The sequence below is a fragment of the Hippocampus guttulatus genome, chromosome 19, assembly GCF_054856545.1.
Source record: "Hippocampus guttulatus isolate MCC_2025c chromosome 19, RoL_Hgut_1.0, whole genome shotgun sequence".
Lineage (NCBI taxonomy): Eukaryota > Metazoa > Chordata > Actinopteri > Syngnathiformes > Syngnathidae > Hippocampus > Hippocampus guttulatus.
In genome coordinates, this window is record NC_141279.1 from 4,577,817 (window position 1) to 4,605,020 (window position 27,204).

The following is a 27,204-nucleotide window of genomic DNA, read 5'->3' on the forward strand; positions in this document are numbered from 1 at the left end:
CTCAACAAAACGCTAGACTAACTCCCAATTAAAACACGTACGAAGGACTCGGTCGCTGATAATTCGGCTGCAGACTGTTTGCGTGATCTCCATACCAGCCTACTTTTATCCAACTCGAGCCACACTCCATTAACAATTTACAAGGTTTTGACGCTTGCCTCCCTCCAATTAAGGGCTTAAATGAGAGAAATTCTGCAACCTCTACGCGGCTCAGCTCCTCTCCGGGCTGCAATGCATTCGGGTACATTAGACTTCATTGATTACCGGCGTTAATGTGCATGAAAGGGTGGAACTTGCACTGTATGCACGGTCAAGGTCAACTACTGTACACTCAGATGCGTGTGTGTTTGCATAAATGACATTTTAAAAAAGGCGAGTGTGTGTGCGTGTGTGTGCGTGTGTGTGTGTGTGTGTGTGTTTAAGAAGGAGGGGGTCTCCCCTCACTGTGGTATCCTCCAGAGAGTCATTATCATTGGAGTAAACAGCAGCAGCTAAGCTCTGCTGTCCTCTGCGCCCTTGCTCATCCATTAGATGGTCTTAACTGTGTGTGTGCACTTGTTTTTTTGTATGCTTACGCGTGTGCATGCAATACATACAATGCACATCCATTTCATTTTACAAAGAGCCTGAAATGACATCAGACTTTGTAAAAGTGTAAAAAAAAAAAGCATTGTCACGCTAACTCAGGTGTGAATGTGCAAAAGAAACAAATTTGCACATCTGGGCTGTAATCACGCTGTCGAATCAATATTTTGTCCGTGCCACACTTTTGAGGTGAATTGTGGACAATAATGAAGAAATAGATGTGAAACATGTCTTTGATTTCAGCTCATGATACATGGGGGGGGGGGGGGCTAATACTGTTGCCGTTATATTTTTGTTCAGTTGAGTTGTTGCATAATCAAGCTAACTAGCATACAACGTGTCAATGTGTCAAGCAATAAACGAGTTTAGTGATTCGCTGCTAACAGTTTGGCTGAATTTAGCATAAAAAAAGGCAAAATATCTGCCGATCCGTGTAAAATGGAGTGTTTCACGTTGTGTATGCTTGTGTGTTGGCGGCAGGTATCTGATCCCATCGTTGGACCGCTCCCATGCCGGCTTCTACCGTTGCATTGTGCGGAATCGCGTGGGAGCGCTGCTGCAGCGTCGCACTGAAGTGCAGGTGGCTTGTAAGTATCACTGTGAGAGAGTTTGTCTCTGTGCCTGCGTGTGTATGCTCACAAAAACACACACGCGCACGCGCACACACACGCGCTGGCTTTGATTGGCAGTGCATTAAGGAGCGACTAGGTGGGCAGATGTTGTCGCTGAAGGATGCTACCTGCTGGACAGCTGCTCCCCTCATTATTATTATGACGATTATGATGATTACGAGACTAATATTGTTGTTTTGTTTTTTTTGTTGTTGTTTGTGTCATTGCGTAAGACCCGCCCCGCAACATCTGTCGTCTCCCCCTGGCGAAAATGGGCCTGTGAATTCAGCTCCCTCGGCTTGTTAGTGAGATGTAACAGAACGCAATGTGTGTTTGCCGTTTTTTTTTTTTTTTGAGTGCACCACCGGAACTTTGTCTTCGTTCTGCTTGTTTACACTCGATCATTGTTAGGACAATTCGACCGAAAATTTCAACACTGGGTTTCAAAGCCAGTTCGCAATTTAGGGGTCCTCGCGAATGTGTAAGGTTTCAAATGAACTCATTCAGTACCGGTCAATTGTGGACCAAGTCTGAAAAGACGTTTAAAAACGTCTTTGGGAGTGAATGAGTTTAGGTTGGGTTTCAAAGTAGGGTTTCAAATAAATATTTAAAAGGAAGGTTTCAAGGCAGGGATTTGGTCTGAAACAAGTGTTGAGAGAATTACGGCAAGTCTGGCGAAACATTTCAAGGTGAAGTTTCAAGTTGTTGCGAATGACGTTAAACCTTTCAAATGAGCAAGTCAGGATCGGGGCTCAACGTAGGTTTTTCCAAACGGAGGTTAGGGTTTCGAGTTTTTTGATTTGGGTTTTTCAAGACGAGGTTTTACAACGGTTGAGAAAGAGGATCGAAATGAGGATTTCATCCTGGCGGTTTTCGGCCACGCTGTGGAATAACGAGCACTGCGGCTTTGACAAATGCGCTCATTTGATGTGCGATGGAGACGGATGATGGTCCGACATGAACGCACCTCAATCCGGCATCGCCGAGGAGCGGTAACCATGGCGACGACACAGTGCGCCGTCCATCAAAGCCGAGCCGTCCGGGCGAGGGTAGTGGAGTCCAATGCTGAATGACCTTTGATTTCTGCACGTGTCTGATTTCTCTCCGCAGTCATGGGCAGCTTCGAGGAAGGTGAGCGCGAGCAGTCCATCTCGCAGGGAGAGGGCGCCGTCATCCCGGCGCCTCGCATCCGCAGCTTCCCGCAGCCGCAGGTCACGTGGTACCGGGACGGACGCAAGATCCCGCCCAGCAGTCGCATGTAAGCTAATCGTCTTCGCCTCTGGTCCTTGACTTGCTCATACCGGAATTAATCGACAATCGTTATGACAAATATGAAAAGAGCTCAGGCAGCAGGACAAGTTTGATTGAAGTTATTGCTGCCAAATGAGGTTTGACTAGTGTGATGTCGGTGTATTCGGTAATCGTAATATGCGGCTTGGAAAGGTCACCAATCTCCAATGTTTGCCTTTTGTTTATTTAACTTTCATATTTTGTGATGAACCATCTGATCCTGTGAAAGTTTGTGGTCTCTCACATCCTGGGATTTCACTTTCTTCTTTTTTTTTTTTGTCTGCATTCGGTTTCCGCCTCAACACAAGCGCAAAAAGCCTCTTTGGCTCCAGGAGAAATGAAATTGCCCGCTTTGTTCCTCATCTTGGGTCTTGAAAGAGAACCTGAGCCAGCTACTTTCATCCCACCTCCTTGTCTGTCTTCATTTTTGCCTCCCAATTTGGAGGATGGTGTTTCTCGGGCGAGGCGGCGTCAGTACTCGCTGGTCAGATCCCAGGGCGCTCTCTGATGGGATTATTTTTCCCTTTCTGCTCCCTTCAAACGGGAAGGGACAACAAGAGCAGAAGCGCCTGATAAAAAAAATAAAAAAAAATCAATTGTACACGTAGTTTGCAACCCACTGCATCATACTGGCGAGTTGCACATATAGTGTAAATTTCCCCAGTGTGGGACTAATAAAGGATATCTTATCTTAGATTTGATATTATCTGTGTTCCTTTTTTAGATGTTTTTAATTTAATCAATATTATGAATATATCATCTGGGTGAGCATTTTCATTTTTAATTAGTGTTATGCCATTTTTCATTTGTGAATTAATTCATAGCAAATTTATGATTTATGAAAATAGTCATTTATGTTGTGACATTAAAGAAATCATTTTTTTTTAATTACGTTTTAAATATACATTAGTATACGCTGTACATTAAAATCTTCTAATCTGTTGAAGTATGCGAGCGTCGGGGTGTTTTACAGACACACCTGTGCAGATGTGTGTTGGTGTGTGTGTGTGTGTGTGTGTGTGTGCGGGTATGTGGGTGGGTGTGTGTGTGTGCGCCATTAAAGGCCGCTCACCCTCCTCGCAATCTCCTCATCGCATCTGCATTTGTCGGGAGTGGGAGATGACCTTGCCCTGGGGTGAAGTGAATCCTCTTTATCGGCTCTTCGTCGTCATCTCATCATCCTCCTCATCCTCATCAGCATCATGAGGAATGATTGGCCGGATAGGAATGACAATGAGGCTCAGAACCTTCTTTTTAAAATAATGCATTGCAATTTAGACAAGAGCTTTTTTGGATTCACTGGTAGTGTATCATCAGACGTAATGTGCTGTCCGATAAATTTGCGTTGATAATTTTTCATATGCGATAAATAAAAATGGTGGTATTGATATTTTGTTCCACTCATAAATTATTAATAAAAGCTTGTCCAAAAAAAACTGTACATGCAAATTTGAATATAATGCTAATTATAAAATGATGAGTAGTAATATTTATCATGCAATATCTGAATGCAATGAATTCTTATTGGCCATATTTAACTAATACTGTATAAAAGAAATGTGGGGAGTAATGATAAATTCTACATACCTGTACATATAATATTCTGTTATCTAAAACTGTGACAAGATTAAAATAAATCTACCATATAATTATTGGTTATAAGAAGAAAAAAAATGTATTTTTTTCCTTTCTCAATGACACTCTCCACCCGGCACCTTCTTTCCCTCCTCAGGTGTCATAACTTTAATTTTCAGACTCCCTGGGGGTCCGCCTGACTGCTCTTCATCACACCTCCATGCGCCACCAAACAAATATTAATTATATAATTCCAGACATGGAAGAAGCCCAGTTTTAAGGGTACAATTCATTTTAGCATCTGAAAAAATGTCACGGCTTGCCTCCAGGCTGTTGTCATGCCATCTTTTTTTTTTCTTCTTTAAACCCAGCGTCCGTCTTGTTTTTCACACAATCACACACGTCTTGTACGCACATGCAAATGTGCTACCGTACGAAGGATAATTTTTGTGTCAACCTAGTTTCTGCGTAAGCATGCCAACCGATGTACTCCCCCATTCATTTTTGCACTCCAATTGATGATACTCAAATTGCAATCATAAACTCTGATCCAACTCACTCCAATTTTGATGTGATACAATTCTCTCCGATTACAATACGCTTCCCTGCAATCATGATGAAATACAATGGAAAACACAGGATGAGAGCGGGGAGAAAAAGCAACTCCGAAACTATGTTCCTACAGTGGGGTCTGGAAAAGAAACACGAAGAACACCATTGAAAATTTTACAACAGATCTCAAATATTTACTCGTGGGGAGGCATGTGAACTCATACCAGGTATCATTTGGGCAAAATGTGCCAGCAGGATCATGCAAGTTGGCAGTCATTTCCCTCACGGTTTGACTCTAACTAGATGCACTCCGCCTGTGACACACGAGGTCTTCTGCCGCGCTCATATTTTCCCTCCGTGGAGGTCCAAGTCATACCTCACCGGCTTGATTGACGGTCGCCATGCTTTACAAAGGAGGTCAAGGAAGGGCTTCGAGCCGGCCTCGCCGTCTTTGTTTTGATGTATGGTGCAACAACACGAAGGAGGGGGGGGGGGGGGGGGACGGACAATAAGGTATTTGCCAGTCATCCCCATCGCTCTTCTCTGAGCCCAGCGACTTTGGCAGGATCCTTTGCGTTCACTCTGCCTGATTTGTTGTGCAATTTGGGAGCGACTTAATGTACTGTATAATAAGAAGCTCCTTCGGCGAGCGCATTTGCTCAGAATTGTTGGGCTTTTGCGGGAAAAGCGAGTACATAACTGACCTATCAACAACCAGGCATGGATTTCACCCCCCACCCCTCTTAGACCACACACACTCATCTCACAAAGATGGACCACCAGGAGCAACTGGGACCTTTGACTAATCTGCTGCAGCATCTATTCAATTAACTCATTCAGTACCAGCCAATTCTGGACCAAGTCTGAAAAGACGTTTAAAAACGTCTTTGGGAGTGAATGAGTTAACGATCCACCTCGGCACCCGTCACATGGCTATAGATCGGCCGTTAGTGAGTAGCCTGGACCGTTCCTCTGAACATAAGTTCATGAGTGGGCAGTCCGTGGGCCCTGCGAGTTACAGCAGACCACCGCGCCATTTGTTGACGCTTGTGACCAGCGCTACTCCATTATTGTTGTTTTTTAGCGCATATCTCAAGCCACTGAAAGCGTGGAAGAGACGTCGCCAAGGCTGAAGAAAGCAAAATGGTCCAAGTTAGGAAAGACATTGTCCACTGCGAGTTGCCACTTTGGAGGACCGGACAACCGGCCAGCATGTTCACAAAGAGATCATTCGGTGCTTTGCGTAAGCCGGGAGGCAAGAGTTGGGGCGGGGTAACGCAAGCCTGCTTCATCATGACGGCACGCCTGCTCACATGGCCTCTGAGCGTTACGCACTTCCTGGCTGAGAAGAACATCACCTCCTTGGTCAACTCGCCTGGCTCCGGTTTTTGTCCTCATTCCGAAGCTCAAGAAAATCATCAAGTGGACCCATCGGATGACATTGAAATGACAATATCATTTAGAAGTACAAATACATTCACTCCAATTCGAGCACAGTAGCACTAAATGTTTGTGCAGAGGAAACGGCGCTTCTGTAGCCTGTTTTCCTTCCAGTGTGCATATTTTGCAGTATTTTTTGGCATTTCCTTTCCTGTCAGCTGCGAGGGTCGTGACCTCATTCCTCCACCCTCATGCCTCCATTACCAGCCGACAAATGGCAGCGGTCAGCCGCCGACCTCCCTGCGGCGGTGAGCGAAGGGGTCGTTCAATCTGCGGGTTCAAGTGACTCACGCGTCCGCATGAAGGCACACCGCAGTCTCAAGAAAGAAAGGAAGCAAAAGTGCAAACTACCCAGCAAACGAGCGATGGGAGAAAAAAAAAAAGCTCAATGACGGTGAAAGGGAAGAGGAGGCAGGGGGGAATGAATGCGGTTTGCGTAAATCCTCAGGGCGAGGGCGCCGAACTTTGATTTGTGCCTCAATGTTCTCTTGTTGTACTCGTACCGAAAGCAATCTTGGTGATGAAGAAGAAGAAGAAGAAAACGAGGCCAAGAATGAACTCACACATTCAGAACAGAAGAAAGCTGTGATGTCATGATACGCAGGCTATTCCGATATTTTTTTCGGGGCCATCATTGCGGCCTTTAAGAGCACGCAACTTGGTCAGCCTGCGAATTGTAATTGGAGTGGTTTAGGATAGTAATTAGAACGTATCGTCCGACATCTTGATTAGGATGAATCATATTAGCGTTGACTTGACTTCATTTGACTGAATCGCGTATTAACTGGAGTGAATTGTATCATAATTGGGTGGAATCTCATCAAATTGTCAATGGAGTGAATTCTATTTGATTGTATCAAGCATAGCATGTCCTTGTATTGAGACTCGGTGAAGCAGCATGTGGCTGATCGCATCAGGTTATTTACAAGAGAGGCTTTTCTTTATTTTCCCCAACCCATTCCGTTTGCGTCATCATTTCTGCCCCGAAGGAGCGGATTCCGCTGGAGAGCCTCTCCTTGGCACTGCTGCTCGCAAAGCAACTTGGCCGACTCAGCTGCTCCCCCCCCCCCCACCACCTCCCCTCCTTTTTTTTTTGGGGGGTGCAAATGCCAGTTGTGCCAGAAGCGAGAAACAAAGCATTAGCGCCGTCACATGTAATCAGCTTCACTAAGTTTTAGTTGGAGTCGTTTCATTTCACTTGTGCTCTCTCCATCGTTGTCAGACGCACACTCAATCGGTTATTTCGTTTCGAACTGGAAAAAGGTGGACATCAGAGCATCATCAAGCGTGCAGAATGCAATCTATATTTCCCGTATATGTAGACATTTGACTCACATAGTTAATGTTGCCACAAATACAGTAAATAAAAGCATCCTCATGTTCACAAATGCCTAATTTTTTTGCGCATTTACTTGGAATAGAGCACAGGTGTCAAAGTCAAGGCCCGGGGGCCAGATCTGGCCCTCCACAGCATTTTAAGTGGCCCGCAAAAGCAAATCAAGCAAGTTACGTGCTGCTTGCTAAAGTCTGAACCAACATTTCAAATTGTCATATGTAATCCATCATAACAGTCATTATGCTTGACTTCTGATTTTCAAACTGGTTATTCATCAATTTGTTGTGCGCTGCGTATGTAAAATGTGGAGGTGATTAAACATGTATACGGCCCTGCAAGGCAAACCGTAACTACAACGTGGCCCGCGACAGAAATGAGTTTGAGGCCCCGGGAATAGAGTCTAGGAAAATAATTTTGGGTGATGAGCCACATTCTTTTTGACATGGAAGTCAGTACACAGTCTTCAGAAAAAAAGCCCGGCAGCCGCTCCCACACATTTACCCGTCTCGTGATCACAAGCGCACTCTTGTTTGCAAATTACTTCAAAAGGGTCATTCCAAAACACGTGGAAGCCAAACTGTACTGGAATCACATCTTGATCGTTTTGCACGAGGTGATCATCTCAGCTGTTTCGATCAATCTTTTCCGAGTCTTGCCCGTTGGCGACCAGTTCAGGGCGTGTCCTCTCTCTCGCCCACAGACAGCCGGAATAGGCCCCGGCACACCCGCGACTATAGCGAGGATAAAACTGGCGAATTCATTTTAGCAGTAGCCACAGTATGTCAAAAGACGTCCCCCTCGGCGGAATTATTGAGTGATCTCTTGCGGGACCTGTCCCATCGCGCCGCTCCGCCTGGACGTGCCGTCCTCCTGTCCTTAACTGTCAGGTAAAGAAGTCAAGTGCCAAATTGAGTCTCTCCGTTTTGCAAAAGGTCCTCGGAGGTCACCCGGGACTCGCTCTTGGACACTTTCTTTCGACTCACATCCCCGAAGAGATCAATAATTCATCGACGTGTTCTGTATGTCGCCGTCGCGCCAGCGAGCCGGCATTAAATATTTACCACGGATCATAAGCGGCCAGTCCCACCTTGGGGAAAGTCCCCAGATAGGCGGTCGGTGATTCTTAACTGGTGGGCTGGTACCCAAAAGTTGGTGGCGGACCCGCTTTTGATGGCTTGTGGACAGTTCGTCATAAAACGTTCTCACATGGAACATATTCCAGTGGTCAAGGACAAGAGTTGAACTACATGATGGTCGAGCTATCGCCGTAAACAAATACTTTGCATCCCAGCCTCTGGCTAGCAGACAACAAGACTAATTATGTTTTATGTTGGATTTTTTTTATTATTTTATTTTTTTATGTGAAGCACTTTGTTTCAGGTATTTTTTTAAGCGTGCTATAAATAAAATTAATTTCGATAAGGGCATAAAAAAAAAAGTAGTGCATTTAAACAGCCTCTAACAAACGCCCTTGAGATTTTTATGACGTAGTTATTTTGACAGTTCAAACTGTTGCATCAAAAGGGAAGACAATCTATTGACCTTTCCTTCAAAATAAAAGAGCCCGGTGTCATAAGTGAAGTTTTGTGTCTGTCGTTTGTGCAATTGCCATAATTTATCTACTGTCATGTGAACTCTGCCTATCTGTCCTTTTTCTTTACTTGGCATTTAAATGTCTTCCATTATGATGTTTTTACATGCTTTTAAATATCGGACTTTTTTCAAAATGATGTGACGCACATTGAGTTACCTTGTGTACGAAATGTGCTCTATAAATAAAGCTGCCTTTCATTGCCGATTTGTAGCGCTCATTCATAATTTACCTTTTCATGGGTTCTTTTTTTTTTTTTCCTGTAGGACCTTTTGAGCGATTCACTGAAACCCTCCTGGCATCAATGCCGTTTGCTGAAGCGATACATATTGAATGTTCGAAGATCATTACATATGTCAAGGAGGAGTTTAAGTTAGGCTGGGTTGTTTGTCGAACTTATGGAGGATCTTCTTTCCAGAGGGTGTAGATTTGATTTCTGTCAGCTAACACTAGACACGGTCTTATAAATGGTTGACAAGTTTCTCGTTTTACGGCATTTAAAGGCTCGGCAGCACCGCTCTAGTCCACATATCGGACTGCCTTAGCTGTAAATGCTCGTAGCAACAAGCGGCTTGTTCGCTTAGCGCGCAGTACTACCCCAATGCGCCCTCCCCATACACTTCTCACATCCTCCCCCCCTTCTCTGTTGACATACTGATGATGAGACGGTGGTCAGGGTGGAGGAACGAGTGGAAATATGAAGATACGGGGGGGGGGGGCTGCTTTTTACACCAGTATGCGACAAGCAGCGATAATTGCGGCACTTGCGAAGAACAAGCTGTCTTGTTTTGTTCCTGGTGATAATGAGTTTTAGCCGCCCAAATAGCTCCCCTGCGTTAAAATAAACAGACTTCATACGGCCCGATGCTCGGTGGCAGCCATTCGAATGCTGTCCAGCCATCTGCAAATGCTGATTGAGGATCGTCGGTGGAGGAATTAATTGTTCGTTGAGTGAAATTTTCGATTGAACTTCAGAGCATTTAATTAACTGATTCAGTACCAGCCAATTCTGGACCAAGTCTGAAAAGACGTTTAAAAACGTCTTTGGGAGTGAATGAGTTAAGAGTGTCAGTGGACCAGAAGATGACAGAAAAAAAAAACCCCTTCAGAACCCGACTGATTTTGAGTGTCGTCTGATCAACAGATGGGAGAAGCACAAGGTTAGCGGATGAAACGCGGTAGTCGCCACGTGCAATGTCAGTATTTCATTTTTTTGTTGTTTGTTGTTGTTTTCGCTCTCGTCGTTTTGAAATTTCCCACTGGGCTTCTTCAGTTTCAGGGATTGTTTTCGAATGTTAAATGAAGAACCCTTTTGATCTTATGTCATCTGACCAGAAGGTGCCATACTCGCGTAGAAACTTGACTGAATAGTTTTCCAGTATTCGTTTCATTTGCAAAGAATTTCATATTTGGAACCAGATTGATTTATTTATGAATCCGTGTTGATCTCGTCACGCGTCCCCCCCCCCTTGTTCTTCTGCCAAAAAGTGGCCATTTACAGGAAGTCCGGAAGACCCACCGATGGCCAATTAACTTGTGTGCCGCACGATCATGTTGCATATCGCTTCTGCGAGGAGGAGGAGAATGTCAATATTTACGCCTTGTTCTGTTCGCAGCGACACATTATTTACACGCTCTTGATCAATAGGGCTAATGCGGCTTGAAGAGTGTAATTATGGCACCTTGAATGCACTCTCTATCCATTGGCCGAAAACATTAAAAAAATGTGATTTAACTCGAATCGCGCAAATCATTGTTGCTCCTTTTTTTGGGCAAAATAAATTAGTTTGGTAGACAAATTTGTCCTTGAGATTTTGTCTGGTTGTTATTAAATTTGATGGGTGAGTCATTCGCTGCATGTGCGTGTGGGCGGTGCATGACGGCAAATTTGATGACTTGCCATTTTGGGGTCATTTTGACCATTTTCAGGGGTTCTTCAAAGACGACCTTATCTTTGAGATTTTCATTTTCATTTTCGTCATTATGTGTGACCATTGCATGACACACCAAGTTTGATAACGAACACAAAATTTCAGATTGTGAATGTAGATTTTTCCCCTGTTGGCTGCAATGTTAGCGATCTGTTTTTTTTTCATGTGTGTTCTATGATTTTTTTTTTTTTAGTGCCATCACACTTGACAACACACTGGTCATCTTGTCCACCGTGGCGCCAGATGCCGGCCGCTACTACGTCCAGGCGGTCAACGATAAGAATGGCGAGAACAAGACCAGCCAGCCCATCACGCTCTCGGTGGAGAGTAAGTGGCAACACGCGTGGAATCGCATGCAAGCACGCACGCAGGCAGGCAGCCCATAATGCCCTAAAAGCGCGACAGCTCGGGTTTCGCTTCTTTACCCGCGAGGCAGTCGGGCGAAGGCCAGTTTGAAACGGCTGCCAAGTCTCAAACTCTCCCGACAGGAATGCCGGCTCCCGGAGCTCAGCTGACAATTTGTCACTTTCCCAGAAGAAAGCTCATGTCAGGAGGTTGCAGGCGGCATGATTGGGCACAATTCCCCATTTTTTTTCCCAACTCTCTCTTTTAATTCCCTCCACATGACGGGACTCCCTAGTTTGTGATACATGAAGGATTCTAGTCCGTTGCTTGAGGAGACTTGAAACTCAAGTCAAGTCAAGTACAACTTTATTGTCAATGTACTCAGCACAGATGAAATTTCCTCCTTCTTAAACAGATAACATACAACAAGAGGAGCCGCTGCAGGTGCTGAAATCATTTCTCCGTCCGTTCCTGAATTTGAACGTAGCTTTTTCCGATTTTTATTTGATTTTAGTTTGATTGATTGAATCTATTATTTTTAGTTTGATTGATTGAATCTATTCATTTAGTATCCCAATTCCGAAAATGGTCGCTTATGCTAAGATCAAATTCGTACAAGAGTTACACATAAAGGCGTGCGTTGTTTGCCTGTAGATGTCGGAGGCCCGGCGGACCCCATCGCACCCACCATCATCATCCCGCCAAGGAACACCAGCGTCGTCACGGGAACGTCGGAAGTCACCATGGAGTGTGTGGCCAACGCCAGGTGAAAACACTCAAAAAAAAATAAAATAAACGAACTCCTGAATGTAGACTGGCAAAAAGACAACATCTGCTCGTCACTCTGTAGGCCTCTCATCAAGCTGAGCATCACCTGGCGGAAGAACGGCGTCGTGATCCGAAGCGGGCTGAGCGACTTCAACCGTCGCCTGACCATCCTGAGCCCCCTGGTGGCCGACGCCGGCTACTACGAGTGCGAGGCCGTGCTTCGCAGTAGCAGTGTGCCATCCGTCAGCGCCAGCGCATACCTGCACGTGCTCGGTGAGCCACACCTTTTTAAATCCTTTTTTTGTCGAGAACCAGACTGTCTTTAAAATGACTTTGAAGAAGATTTTGAAGAATATTTTGGGGTCATGGTCAAATCCGTGGCTTAATTAAATCTCTGTACCGTCAGATTGAAGGTGTTTTGAAATCCAAACGATCAAAGGCAACAGCAACATCCTTGCGTATTTTCAAGGCTCCCTTTGAATTGGTATTTAAGTGGTTGACATCAAAACGATCGAGGTAACTGTAGTTTATGACCAAACTTCTTGCAACGGTTTTGGAGGATTGTCAAAACTCAAATCCCATCCCGTATCGCAGCCCTGTAGTCCAAAAGTTTCACTATTCCACCCCAAATGGATTTATTTTATTTTATTTTTTGCCGCCCATTGCCCTTTCTTCAGCCAACCGTCCTCAGCGTCACGGCCCTGTAGCCAGTCCGTAACACGAACAAAAGGTGTCGCGCGTGAAGCCGCCATTAAGTCGGCTGCCCCTGGCGAAAGCCAAATGAATGCCCGAGTCACTTTCGAATGCTTTGATGGCGTCAAGGTTGCGATGGCATTCAAAGAGCAAGGTGCGCTTAACTTTTTTCCCTTTGAATGCCGTCTACTGACGCCAGCCTCCCCTGCTGCCCGTTTGAAGGTTATGGCCTAAAACTGAGTCGGAATACCAAATGTCTCTCCATCTGACTTCTAGCGTCGTCTTTTTTTTTTTTTATTATTTTGTTTTTGCGAACCCCACTGCCCCTCCAATTAAATCTGTCAGTTCTCGTTTGAAATTTTGCGGATTGCTGCCGCGGGATTTCGGATTACATCACCGTGGCGTTTCTTCCATTCTCCTGTCTTCTTCCCAGAACCGCCGCAGTTTATCAAGGAGCCCGAGAAGCACATCACGGCTGAGATGGAGAAGGTGGTGGACATCCCCTGTCAAGCGCGAGGTGAATACTTATTTTCTCCGTTTGCGCGGCATGAATAGGATTGCAACATTGTGGTCATTTTTTCAATGTTGGAAACGTTCCAGGTGTATTAATTCAATGATTAAAAATGAAATGAACGCTAAACAGGAAGATAGAAAAATGAAGGTTGGCTCTTAACTCATTCACTCCCAAAGACGTTTTTAAACGTCTTTTCAGACTTGGTCTAGAATTGGCTGGTACTGAATTAGTTAATAGGAAATTTAAATATACAGTAGTTGGGTAAAAAAAATAATAAATTACTCGATGACATTTACAGAAATTTTCCACCCCGCCCACAGGTGTGCCCCCACCAGACATCGTGTGGTACAAGGACGCCACGCCCATCGACCCGGTCAAAACGCCGCGGTATCGGGTGTTGACCGGCGGCAGCCTGCAGGTCAACGGCCTCCTGCCCGACGACACCGGCATGTTCCAGTGCTTTGCCAGGAACGCGGCGGGCGAGGTTCAGACCAACACGTATCTCGCCGTCACCAGTGAGTGCTCCGAAGAATGACATCCAAGACTGAATTGTGCGTTTCGGGTCCATCAGTCTTCAGCAGCGGGGCGCTTTAAAATTGTTTGACTTGAATTTATTAAGGACGCTGAAGTCAATCAAGCAAGCAATTGTTGATTTTCTAATTATTTTTGAAAAACGGCTGCACAACAGCTTTGTGTTCAAGGTGATAACACAATTAGTTGAGGATTTTCATGATTTGGGGATGTTTTTTTAAATTATCTTTTTTCACCACATTTCATTTTTTGAAATGAAATTGCATTATTACTGTATTGCATTAAATATTTTGATTAAAATAGATTAAATTAGGCGGCACGTGGTGGACTGCTGAGCACATCTGCCTCGCTGTGCAGAGGTCAGGGCTTCAAATCCAACCAATCCATCCAATTTGCATGTTCTCTGTGTGGGTTTTCTGTGGGTACACATTCCAAAAACATGCACTGGAGCTTGATTGGACGCTTTGAATTTTCCCTAGATGTGGTTGTGAGCGCAATTGGTTGTCTCTATTTGCCCCGCGATTGGCTGGCAATCAGTTCAGGGTGTGCACGGCCTCCTGCCCGGAGACAACTGGGATAGCCCTCAGGACGCAAAATGATGGCGTTTACTGCAGCATCTCCAAGTGCATCGGAAAAAATGCTTGCACCTGTCTCTTGTCACTACTGTATTTTTTTCCTCAATTTGATTAAGTATACCTTTGGTGTAGTTGATCAAAATAAAATGAAAATGGTGCCCTGACTGCCATCATCTCAAAGCATTTCCAGCATCCAATCACATTGCCTGGATGCCATTGCACGATACTTACACCCACTAAGGGGCTCATTGATTTCTTTTTTGGGGATGGAGTTGTTCGATGATTCTCTTTTCCGCTTCTCACTTCAATTCATCTATTTAGTTGGCTCGCTGATAGCGTCTCTGCATTCCCACAGAAGACATGACTTCTAGAAATGCAAGCTTTTTTTTTTTTTTTTTTAAGTTTGTTTGGCATGGCATGAAGGTGAAGGACGTGTCATAGGAATCACGAACGACACTTGAGGGCAGACTCAAAAATTCAAGAGGCTTGGCTTACAGTACACTGAGTGGGATTACTCCCTTGCCTCTTACTTACCTTCTCCTGTTGCAATATTTTACTTATTCCTCGTGTGTGTGTGTGTGCGCGCCCATCACAGGTATCGCTCCCAACATCACAGCCGGACCCTCCGACAGCACCGTGATTGACGGGATGTCCGTCATCCTGCACTGTGAGACTTCCGGTGCTCCGAGACCAGCTATCACCTGGCAAAAAGGTTTGCATTGCGCACACACACACACACACACACACACACACACACACACACACACACACACACACACACACACACACAGAGTCACGTGCGCACCTAGGGATTATAACATATGTTATCTATTACACACGGGGGGATAGTTTGTGGCGGCTTACTGGCTAAAGCCGGCTTGGATCCCAAAGGTTTATCCTGCACCGGGCTTTTCTTCTTTTGCATCACAATGGGAAAAACATTGTCCCGGTTTCTCCTCGTGATCCACTTCGAGCTCCTATTCCGCTCAAGCGTTACATTTAGCCATGGCGGCCCGTTCAGGCAGCCAACTCACCGGGCGTACTGAATATGATACTCCGATTTTTTTACATTTTTTGGGGGATTTTTTTTATTTTTATTTTTTTACACAACATAACATTGCTAATATGTGTAGCGAGATCAACTTGGACACGATGGACAAACTTGACAAATTCTAGACGCCCTCGTTGCCTCATATCCATCAGGCGAGCGTGTCCTGGCGAGCGGTTCGGTGCAGCTGCCCCGCTTCACCCTGCTGGAGTCGGGCAGCCTGCTCATCTCGCCCTCGCACATCTCAGACGCCGGCACGTATACCTGCATGGCCAGCAACTCGCGCGGCATCGACGAGGCGTCAGCCGACCTCATTGTCTGGGGTAAGTAGAAGAGCGTTATCGCTTCTCGTGGTTCCGGAACATTCTGTCATCCCACCCCTCCCCTCCGCCTCCTCAGCTCGAACCCGGATCACGACGCCCCCGCAGGACCAGAGCATCATCAAAGGCACCAAGGCCACGCTGACCTGCGGTGTCACGCACGATCCCAGCGTGAATGTCAGGTAGGCCAACGCATTCAAGCAGCTTGATTCACTGGGCAACCTTCTGGGGCGGATGGTATAAAGCCCTCCGGAATAAAGTAACTCCACAGTTCAGGGCTGAATAAAAGTGAACAAACTTAAGACCCATGGTGCTTGCTGCTGCTGCTTCTTTGCAATGCGCGATGCAAACTAATTATCATTCCGAGCATGTTCTCCCGTAATGTCATAAAATGTAAGAAGAAAGCCAATAAAATAGGATATGTGTTTTTGAAATATTTTCCAAACAGAAATTGCAGTGTACTTTTGACTGTGTAAAGTGTTGAATTATTTCTTCTATATTTAACAAAAATTGTGACATTTTCAAATATCAACATTTTGGCCTGATCAGTAACTGAATCATAATCGATTTATGTTTGTGTGTTGTCTGCACTGTCATTGCGAAATACACACACACACACACACACACACACATGCATGCACGGATGAGCGCTAGCATGCATGGCGTAATTAACTCATTCAGTACCAGCCAATTCTAGACCAAGTCTGAAAAGACGTTTAAAAACGTCTTTGGGAGGGAATGAGTTAAATACAATTTTATGAAATACAGTAATCCCTTGTTTATCGCGGTTAATGGGGACTAAAACCACCCGCGATAAACGAAAATCCGCGAAGTAGCGACCAATCCATTTTTTTTTTAAAGTCCGCAAAAAGTCCGCAAATGATCCGCGAGAAGCTGCAAAACAACAGCGAGTCACATAGAGCAACATATACAGTACAGTACTCCATGCATATGAATTTTTATTTTTATTTATTAATTTTTAAAAAAAATTATGAATATGTTTGAAAAAATCCGCGATACACTGAAGCCGCGATAAACGAACCGCAAAATAGCGAGGGATCACTGTCGTCCTGTCGTGAGCTCTTGGGTGCCCCGCCACAGGCACGTGTGGGAGAAAGAGGGCGTGGTCATCAACGTGCACGCCATCCCGCGCGTGCAGCAGGACGCCGATGGCACCCTACACATCTCGCAGACGTGGTCCGGCGACATTGGCACCTACACCTGCCGGGTCACCTCGGTCGGTGGCAACGATTCCCGCAGCGCCCACCTCCGCGTTAGGTGAATGTACACACACACACACACATTTACAGATGAAGGTGCCATGTTTTGTGTTTTTGCTGTTTAGTTCCCCTTAAAGTCAGTAATTGTTGTCTGTGTTGTTGGCCGCAGGCAGCTGCCTCATGCGCCCGAGAACCCTGCGGCTGTGCTGAGCAGGTCTGAGCGGCGCGCCATTGACCTGACCTGGGCCAAGGCCTTCGACGGCAACAGCCCGCTGATGCGCTACATCCTGGAGGTGTCGGAGAACAGTAGGTTACCCTTGCCCTATTTTGTCGTGTGCGCTCAAGGAAGCGTAACAGGGCAGGCTGAAGCTAAGCCACTTTCATTTCAAACAAGTTGCAGTCGGTGCAAACACCACAACACAGCCGTCTGCAGTTTCGTATGAGCACAGAGTCCATTGTCCAAAGTTAAACTTTTTTTGTTGTTGTTTTGAATTTATATATTTTTTGAACTCCCTGTATGTGGTACTGTGCTCTTTTCGATTTCAAGCCGTCACACTCATGTGTCGTCACTCCTACGGGCCTGTTAGCGCATCATGTGCCCCGCCAGGAAGTTGAAAAAGAATTTAAGATCAGTACCGGTCATTAAGGGTGTCTATCACTTTTCATATTTGGTGGGGGGGAACAAAGTGCCTTGACACAAAAGCGGCGTTGTTGCGTGAGAGCTGTTGAATATTCTCGCTGATGTGCACACAGCAGGCCCATCGGTTAACTTGCTAAGAGGCGTTCGACTTTGCATCAGAAAAATAACTTTATTCTCGAAAGAATGCAACTCTATTCTGAAAAATATGAAAAGATTTGACTTTATTTTGATACAAAAAAAATTTTAACTTGAAAAAGACAACATTATTCTGAAAGTATGACAATCTTTTTGCTTAAGAATTCCAACTTTATTCTGGTAAAGATAAAAATGTGAGGCTTTAAAACTACAACTTTCTTTTCATTGAAAAATACACATTTATCCTGTAACATTTTAACTTTGTTTCTATCGATATATCTATATCAGGGGTCTCCATGCCCAGTCCCCATGAGGCGTAATAAGGTGTCCCCGTTTTGGACTTTGCATGAATGTAAAATGTATAAAATGACAAAAATGCACACGACGAGTGTTGCTGATGTGATGTGGTCATTTGCAGACGCTCCCTGGGCCATCCTGCTGGCCAGCATCGAACCCGAGTCGTCTGCGGTAACTGTCAGTGGCCTGATCCCGGCGCGCTCCTACCAGTTCCGCCTGTGCGCCGTCAACGACGTGGGCAAGGGCCAGTTCAGCAAGGAGACGGAGCGGTGAGCTGCTAGCTCACGCCGCAACCCCGCGATCGGCATTTCTGGTCATAAAGGTTGACAGCCGGTCTTTTGAGTTGAAAAACTTGTCGGTAAATAGGGAAGCCTGTTTCCACGGCAACGGCTTTGAGTGATCCTTTCAGTCAAGAGTCGGCAAGGAGGGATGGGAGCCCGTATAGCCCAACAGAGCGCACGCACGCACAAACAAACAAAACACGTTGTCACTTGTAAACACACTGCGGTGAGCCTGCCATGTCGCCTCGGAGAAAAACGATTTAGTCTGATGTAGTTGTCATCCCATGCGATACATTGGGAACCTGCAATGTATACACTGTGTAGACTTATTTATAGAACTGGCTGTTAAAGTCCCGAAAGAATTTGGGGTGGGATTTTTAAAAACTTGGAGTGTTTTTTTTGTGCCAGGGGAGCTATTGGAAGGCCACAAATGTCGACACCAAATTTGAAGACTCATACCTGGGGCTATTTTATTCCAGGGCCGCCGCTGCCTTCTCAATTACTCATCCATCACTTTCTGAAGAAGCCTGAAATGAACTTGTGTTTGCATTTGCTGTGTGTTTTAGCGTGTCGTTGCCAGAGGAGCCTCCCAGCGGTCCTCCTCAGAACGTCATCGCAAGCGGTCGCACCAACCAGTCCATCATGATCCAGTGGCAGCCGCCGCCCGAGAGCCACCAAAACGGCATCCTGCGGGGCTACACAGTACGGTAAGACCGAGCCGGAAATTGACTCATGAAGCACCGCTTTCATTTGTTTAGCAATTGACTGTTTTGTTGTTGTTGGTGTTGTATAATATCGAACTGGATATTTTTTTTTTTTTTTTTTTTAATAGAAAAGATACAATTGTCCTCCTCTTAAATGGTTGCCATCCACTCGACACAGGAAAATGCTTCTCTTTTTTTGGAGGGTGAATAAAAAACACCCAATGCATTTATATTAAAAATGTCTTTACGAGTTTACAATTATTTTTTTTACTCAACTATTTGACGATCCTATTCGAATTACTACATTTCTCTTAAAAATATGAATATATATTTTTAATGACTTTACTATTGGAAAAATACAACTTTCATCGCAGTAAAATGTGACTTCATTCTAAAATTGGGAACATTTATTTAGAAAAATACACCGTAATTCGTAAACTATTTTATTTTTTCCCCCAAAAACTTATGACGTGACTTTTGTCACTCGAAAATGTTTCTTCATTAATATGATAGGTCGAGAGACAGATAGATGTTTTCCTTTAATACAACAGTAGTTGTTGTTGCTTACATGATTTTTTGGGGGGCAATTTTTATGCAGGATGCCCTTCCTGAAAGAACTCACCCTTGTTTTCTTTGTAATCAAAACCACTAACATACAAGTATGTGATTTGTTTTGTCGGGCCTCTGTCTCCCTCTAGCGGAGAGCCGATTGCTCTGCATAGTTTCACTCATTCATACCGCTGTTTGTCTGCGTGTGTGTGTGTGTGTGTGTGTGTGTGTGTGTGTGTGTGTGTGTGTGTGTGTGTGTGTGTGTGTGTGTGTGTGTGTGTGTGTGTGTGTGTGTGTGTGTGTGTGTGTGTGTGTGTGTGTGTTTTGCGTCAGATACCGTCTGACGGGGCTGCCGGTGGACTACCAGATCAAGAACATCTCCAGCCCGGACGTGACCACGCTACTGCTGGAGGACCTCATCATCTGGACCAACTACGAAATTGAGGTGGCTGCCTACAATGTGGCGGGCCTGGGCACCTTCAGCCACAAGGTCACAGAGTGGACCCTGCAGGGGGGTAATTTATTCATGTTAAATTTATCATTTTCTTTCTGTCTATCTATCTATCATCCATAAATCGATCTGGAGTTGATCTGTTTTTTTTATTTTCCTGTGTCCCTTCACCCCCCCCCCACCCCAGTGCCGACCATCGCCCCAGGCAACGTGCAAGCCGAGGCCGTCAACTCCACGGCGATCCGCTTTACGTGGACCGCGCCCAACCCGCAGTTCATCAACGGCATCAACCAGGGCTACAAGGTGGGCGGGGCGTACGGGCGCCACCAATTACAGCCGCTCGCAGCGTCGTTCAAGCATCGCGTGTTAACACCGTCAAAGGACATGTTTCTCATTCTTGTGGCCAAAATGAGATAAGGCTGGGAGAGAAGCATGCTTAATTTGTGGGATGGAAATTATGTTCTTGGCCAGGACTCCTGGCATGGCTTGAAGAAGCAAGCATTCATACTTAAAAATGTATACAAATGCTGAGAGGGTTGGTCTTAAATCCCGCCCAGCTGCTGGCATGGGAGCCCGGCAAGGAGCGCGAGGCGGCGGCCGTGACGGTGCGGCCCAACTTCCAGGACGCCGTGCATGTGGGCTACGTGACGGGCCTGAAGAAGTTCAGCAACTACTACACCTCGGCACTGTGCTTCACCACGCCGGGCGACGGACCCCGCAGCCCTCCCAAACTTGTCATGACGCACGAGGACAGTAAGTGGGCGGCGAGGAGAAATTAAAGGGGATGATGCCCTTCTTATGCTTTTTTTTTTTTGGCATTTAGCACCGGGTGCCGTTGGCCACCTGAGCTTCACCGAGATTCTCGACACATCGCTCAAAGTCAGCTGGAGCGAACCTAGCGAGAAGAACGGCATCCTCACAGGTGTGCGCACACATACACAGACATCATCCTCTCCTCTTATGTATTGAGTAAGTCATTAACTCATTCACTCCCAAAGACGTTTTTAAACGTCTTTTCAGACTTGGTCTAGAATTGGGTGGTACTGAATGAGTTAATATTCATGATCTCCCTGATGTTATTTATTTTGATTTTTTTTTTGTGTGTGTGTGTGTCGTCTTATTTCATGTACTCTACATAATTATTTTAAACACATTTTTTTCCCCCTACTGATGTCATATTTGTTTCTTGACATGCTATCGTGTCTGTTGCTGTCGTCAGGCTACCGCATCTCGTGGGAGGAGTTCAACCGCACCAACACGCGGGTCACCCACTACCTGCCGAGCGTCACCCTGGAGTACCGCGTCACTGGACTCACCGCGCTCACCACGTATACCATTGAGGTGGCCGCCATGACATCCAAGGGACAAGGCTTGCTGTCATCCTCCACCATCTCGTCGGGTGTCCCGCCAGGTCAGTTCGGGAATGTGGTTTGACTGTAGTACCCGGGGATGACCTCCATCTGTCTTTCATTTTTACAAAAGATTTTTGAAGAGCCAACAAAAGATGACAATGCCTAAGGCTTATCATATCATATTTATAAAAATGTTGTACATGTGTCTAACTTTTGTCCAAAGACGGCAGCAGATTCAAACCATCCAGTGAGCACCTTATTATGCTAAGAATAATTTTTTTTTAATCGATGGATGGACGCCCTTGTTGGGGGTTTTTTTCCACTTAAATTTCATCCTCCCCATCTTTCGATACAAAATATTGTCCACCGTCTATTTCTAATTTCCCGTATGTCATTTTGTCAACCTCCCGTTTCCTTCCAGAGCTTCCTGGCCCGCCCACCAACATCGCCATCTCCAACATCGGCCCGCGCTCCGTCAGCCTGCTCTTCAAGCCGGGTTACGACGGCAAGACTTCCATCTCCCGCTGGCAGGTGGAAGCCCAGGTGAGCTCGGAGGACCTCATCGCACATCGTCTGATTGTACTTGTTATGTTAACCCATTTAATCCCACCGGAATTATTTGTGAAGGACAACAATGTTTTAATTTACAGGGCTATCAAAATTTTTATTACTGATTACTTAAAAGGGCTACCAATGACACCTTACTTTGACTTTTAAATGTCTGGGAAAATTTTGGGATTAACTGGGTTAATACCGATCCCTGATCGGTGGTCTTAGGTGGGTGCTGTGGGAGACAATGAAGACTGGGTGATGGTCCACCAAGTGTCCAATCTACCCGACGCTCGCTCCCTGGAGGTTCCTGGCCTCAATCCGTACACCTTCTACAGGTAGGAAAACATCACGCGGGCAAAGTGGAGTTCACGTTTGAAGCTAATTTTAATGTTTCAAGTTTGGGTTTCATGCTAGGGGTTTGAAGCTAAGGTTTTGAGTTAGTGCTTCGAAGAATAGCGAGGGTTTCAGATCAGGGTTTCTAGCCACGGTGAGGATTTGAAATGATGGTGTCTAAGCAGGTGTAGGGTTTCAAGCACCTAGATGCTGGTGAAAAAGACATCAATGTGGTGGTTCATTGGAATTCAATCTCCAGGTTCCGTATGCGTCAGGTGAACATTGTGGGCAGCAGCCCCCCCAGTCAACCTTCCAGGAAGATCCAAACGCTTCCTGCCCCTCCGGATGTTGCCCCGGCCAACGTCACGCTGCGCACCGCCAGTGAGACGAGCCTGTGGTTAAGATGGATGGTAAGCAGAGCCGGACGGGTGCGACCTTTGACATTTCTGAACGCCTCATTGAGCGACTTCCGGATGCTGCTTTTATCCAAATGAAGCTGCGCAATTCACTTCAAATAGGTTCTCAACTCTTAAGATGCGCGGAAGCAAAGCATTGTTTTTGAGTAAATGAAAACTGGTCAACTCATCTCGACGTTGTTGACGCCAAGATGGCAGCAAAGCACTACTTTTGTCAAAATAAAGCTCCGGAATTTATTGGTTTTTGGCAACAAAATGACACCAAAGTAACACTTTGAATGCTGTGAGTTCCTCAGCAAATAATCTAATCACTTCGCTGTGATAAAGTAGAAAACTTTATATTATCAATCTCAATCTGCGTATGTAATTGGTGGTCAACACGTTTTTACTTTTTTCTTTAATCAGCGTTGCAAGTCCTGTAAACTTTTTGAGATCTTTTTTTTGTTGTATTGATTCCGAATCTGCCCTCATTTTTCTCGAGCACATCAGGTTTTCGTAATGATAATAATAATAATAACAACAACAATAATAATAATAATAGATTTAAAAAGTAATGTAATATGGTAGGGCGGCCCGGTAGTCCAGTGGTTAGCACGTCGGCTTCACAGTGCGGAGGTACCGGGTTCGATTCCAGCTCCAGCCTCCCTGTGTGGAGTTTGCATGTTCTCCCCGGGCCTGCGTGGGTTTTCTCCGGGTGCTCCGGTTTCCTCCCACATTCCAAAAACATGCATGGCAGGCTGATTGGACGCTCTAAATTGTCCCTAGGTGTGAGTGTGGGCGTGAATGGTTGTTCGTCTCTGTGTGCCCTGCGATTGGCTGGCAACTGATTCAGGGTGTCCCCGCCTACTGCCCGAAGACGGCTGGGATAGGCTCCAGCACCCCCCGCGACCCTAGTGAGGATCAAGCGGTTCGGAAAATGGATGGATGGATGGATGTAATATGGTAAACAGCAGAGCTGGAAAAAAATGGCTGGTGGAGATTCTTATTGGCTGTTAACTTCAGAGAGTCACCAGCATAAAAGGCTGGTGAGCAAAAAAGTTCATTTCAAACCCTGCCTACATCGTAATAGAAAAGCTCGCTGAGCAACATTGAAAAATCTGAGTCATTACTTCAGGCCAATTTAATTAAATTGGAAAGATGTCATTGTTTGGAGGCTGCTTTCGCCGCGGGAATTCACAGTATTATTCGCCGCAAAGTCTATTTGCAAAATGATGTTATAATGGCCAAATACAATCAATAGCCATTATGCTGCTTTAATCTCATGAGGTCTGGCTCTGGGTGTTAAACGCCGAGTACATTCGCAATAGTAGATGGATGACGCGGCAGTCGCGCTACATTACCAGATCCAATATGGTGTCAACGTCTCAGTGCGATTCATGGTCGAAGTATGAACAGGATGCATCCAGGCGCGGCCGTCAATCAGATTTCGCACCCTCCACACACTCTCAATTTCGTCTCTCACTCCCTCTGCAGCCTCTGCCTGAGTGGGAGTATAACGGTAATGCCGAACAGGTAGGCTACAGGGTGGAGTACTCCAAGGCGGGTTCATCGGGTCGCCCGCTCACCCAAGCCATCGCCGACCGCTTGGAGAGGGAGTTTACGATCGAGGACCTGGAGGAATGGACCGAGTACGAGGTGAGGGTGCAGGCCCTCAATGGCATCGGACTTGGACCCTGGAGCCAGCCAATCAGAGGCCGGACACGGGAGTCGGGTGAGATTATTTTCTATTTGTTAGCTTTGACCTGCCCGTTAGCCATTAAGGCTCACCGCTACATGCTGAAGTGCTTTTAATTCTTTTCTTTTTTTTTTTTTCAAAATTTAACATCACAATTACTCCGCATAATTTGATAAAGGCTAATAAGTAAATGCTAGAGACAAAAAAAAACCCCATCAGATAATAAAGATGTATAAAGAGGCTAGCAGCGAAATAATAGCATCTCATGTCGTTTTATTGATCCTTAACTCATTCAGTACCAGCCAATTCTGGGCCTAGTCTGAAAAGACGTTTAAAAACGTCTTTGGGAGTGAATGAGTTAATATGTTTTGAACATTGTTTGACATGTAATGCATGCATTAAATACTATTTGCTGACATTTTTGTGAATGAAAAAAAATATACATTTGTTGTTCAGTGCCATCCTGCGGGCCCACCAACGTGTCGGCCTTCGCCACCACCTCCAGCAGCGTCTTGGTGCGCTGGTCCGAAGTACCCGAGCCGGACCGAAATGGACTCATTTTAGGCTACAAGGTCTGGGTGACAACTTTTGACGTGTACTGCATGGCATGTCGCTCTATGCAATTTCTTTTCATTCTCTGCCATTTGGCAGGTGGTGTACAAAGAGAAGGACTCAGACAGCGGCGCTCGGTTCTGGATGGTGGAGGGCAACGTCACGCACAGCGTCCAGCTGACGGGTCTGGGCAAATACGTCCTCTACGAGATCCAGGTGCTGGCGTTCACCCGCGTAGGAGACGGACGGCCCAGTTCCCCGGCCATCTTTCAGAGGACCCTGGACGACGGTAGACATTTTGGATGATTCTCTTAGACGCGTTCACCACGGACGGGGCTTTGCAAGATTAAGTGGGGGTCTGCAAGGATATTGAAAGCGTTGCATGGCTTGAAACATGTTGTCATCATGACATCATCTCCCTCCTGCAGTGCCAGGACCACCGATGGGCATCCTGTTCCCGGAGGTGCGCACCACTTGGGTTCGTCTGATTTGGCAGTCGCCCTCCCAACCCAACGGGCTCATCCTGGGTAAGCAAAGATTTGTCATCTTTCGTCCTCGGCAGCGTACTTGAGTCGCCCTCTTCCCGTGTACCAGCGTACCAGATCACGTACCACCTCAACTCCACCAACGGCAACACCGCCACCGTGGACGTGCTCAACCCCAGCGCCCGCCAGTACACCGTCACCGGCCTCAAATCTGAGTGCGTCTACGTGTTCCGCATCACGGCGCAGACGCGCAAGGGCTGGGGCAAGGCTGCTGAGGCGCTGGTGGTCACCACGGAGAAACGAGGTAACGTGAGGTCAAGTTGAATCGCGTTTTCACGCGCTTTGTTAAGAAAAGAAAAAAAAAAAACACAAAGCACTATTTTATTGTTAAAATATGTTTTTCCATCTACAAATGATCAATCTGTGTCCATTTCAGCAAAAAATAAATATCTTGAATATATTTTTAGGGATGTTGTCTGTTAATATTATGAGGTCTTAACTCTGCTGCCTCTCCCCCGCCAGCTCGCCCGCAGCCCACCAGCCGCCCCGCCGTGCCTCAGAAGGACGTGCGCGCCCGCCGCGTTCTCCTGTCGTGGGAGCCCGGCAGCGACGGCCTCTCGCCTGTGCGCTACTATACCGTGCAAGTCCGCCAGCTCCCCGACAGCAACTGGACCGTGCATTCGGCTTCCGTCAACCATGACGCCACCTCCTACGTTGTCTCCAGGTAGCCGTTTCATCATAGCATTTTTTTTTCTGTTTGCAAAAGGGAAAAATTGGTACTCAGCACATATGTAGTCATAATAATCATGATAATCAGACACTTTGCTGCGCTTTGTGTTGCCAAGGCTGAAGCCCTTCACGTCCTATCAGTTCCGAGTGAAAGCGACCAACGACATCGGGGACAGCGAATACAGCGAGGAGAGCGATGCCATCACCACTCTGCAGGATGGTAGGCAATGCGCCAAATGTAACCCAAGTGAGTCAAATGCAGCTCATTCCACTCGATCCTTTGCCGTGCTTGACCACACCAGCGCCGGACGAAGCACCCGTCATCTTTTCCGTCACACCTCACACCACCACGTCAGTGCTGATTCGCTGGAAGGTAAAAAGAAGACGTGTTACTTTAATTTTTTCTCTTTTTGAAAATAATACGAATGGCGTAAATGATACTTGTGTACTCCACTCTCAGCCGCCCCCCGAGGAGAGGATCAACGGCATCCTGCTGGGCTTCCGCATCCGCTATCGGGAGCTGCTGTACGACCGTCTCCGAGGTTACTCCCTCCACGCCATCAACAGCATGTCTGCGTGGGCTGACCTCACGGGTGAGCCCAAATAAAATTAAATAAAATAAATAGCAGCATTTAAAAAATGAACCACTAGGTGGCGGAAACAATTTCCTTATCATAGTTACTGTAAGCATTTCTGTACTGCACTGTGTGCTTTTGTCAACAGAGCCACCAAAATGTCAATGTAGTATTTTATTTTACTGAATGATACATGAATGATTGGTGAGCACAGCCGCTTCAAAATTCCGAGGTCCTGGGTTCAAATCCGGGCTCCTGCCTGCGATGTGGAGTTTGCATGTTTCTCCCCTGTGCCTGCGTCGGTTTCCCTCCAACATGCCCCAAAAAGAGTTCTCATAATTATTCACTTATTTCATATTGATGGTACGCATTTCATCCTTGAATAATTTGAAAATGATGCATTTTAAATGTAATGTTAACATCTTATTCCGAACATTTCAATGACTTCACCTCCCGTACACAGCACCATACAGCATCCGCAATCTGAGCGACGCCTCTCTGACGCAGTTCGAGCTGGACAGTAAGTTTCACAACAACCACAATGGTAACACAA

The 27,204-nt window shown here is 46.0% G+C and overlaps 1 protein-coding gene across 6 annotated transcripts in view; it reads left to right on the forward strand.

The window, feature by feature from the left end:
* Nucleotides 1–27,204, forward strand: part of sdk2b (sidekick cell adhesion molecule 2b) — a 147,238-nt gene that overhangs the window by 108,616 nt on the left and 11,418 nt on the right. For all 6 annotated transcript variants that reach the window (XM_086138873.1, XM_086138876.1, XM_086138874.1 and 3 more), the window contains exons 3-34: nt 1,066–1,172; nt 2,307–2,454; nt 11,105–11,238; nt 11,911–12,022; nt 12,107–12,297; nt 13,151–13,234; nt 13,552–13,746; nt 14,933–15,049; nt 15,541–15,708; nt 15,785–15,887; nt 16,807–16,983; nt 17,095–17,231; nt 18,119–18,266; nt 18,845–18,985; nt 19,865–20,046; nt 20,170–20,285; nt 20,540–20,735; nt 20,806–20,904; nt 21,202–21,393; nt 21,756–21,877; nt 22,112–22,221; nt 22,479–22,629; nt 24,109–24,346; nt 24,767–24,882; nt 24,962–25,151; nt 25,291–25,389; nt 25,457–25,651; nt 25,870–26,071; nt 26,193–26,296; nt 26,379–26,449; nt 26,537–26,669; nt 27,115–27,171. In XM_086138873.1, the coding sequence (XP_085994999.1) occupies nt 1,066–1,172; nt 2,307–2,454; nt 11,105–11,238; nt 11,911–12,022; nt 12,107–12,297; nt 13,151–13,234; nt 13,552–13,746; nt 14,933–15,049; nt 15,541–15,708; nt 15,785–15,887; nt 16,807–16,983; nt 17,095–17,231; nt 18,119–18,266; nt 18,845–18,985; nt 19,865–20,046; nt 20,170–20,285; nt 20,540–20,735; nt 20,806–20,904; nt 21,202–21,393; nt 21,756–21,877; nt 22,112–22,221; nt 22,479–22,629; nt 24,109–24,346; nt 24,767–24,882; nt 24,962–25,151; nt 25,291–25,389; nt 25,457–25,651; nt 25,870–26,071; nt 26,193–26,296; nt 26,379–26,449; nt 26,537–26,669; nt 27,115–27,171 (4,535 nt within the window). The remainder of the gene's footprint in view (nt 1–1,065; nt 1,173–2,306; nt 2,455–11,104; nt 11,239–11,910; nt 12,023–12,106; nt 12,298–13,150; nt 13,235–13,551; nt 13,747–14,932; nt 15,050–15,540; nt 15,709–15,784; nt 15,888–16,806; nt 16,984–17,094; nt 17,232–18,118; nt 18,267–18,844; nt 18,986–19,864; nt 20,047–20,169; nt 20,286–20,539; nt 20,736–20,805; nt 20,905–21,201; nt 21,394–21,755; nt 21,878–22,111; nt 22,222–22,478; nt 22,630–24,108; nt 24,347–24,766; nt 24,883–24,961; nt 25,152–25,290; nt 25,390–25,456; nt 25,652–25,869; nt 26,072–26,192; nt 26,297–26,378; nt 26,450–26,536; nt 26,670–27,114; nt 27,172–27,204) is intronic.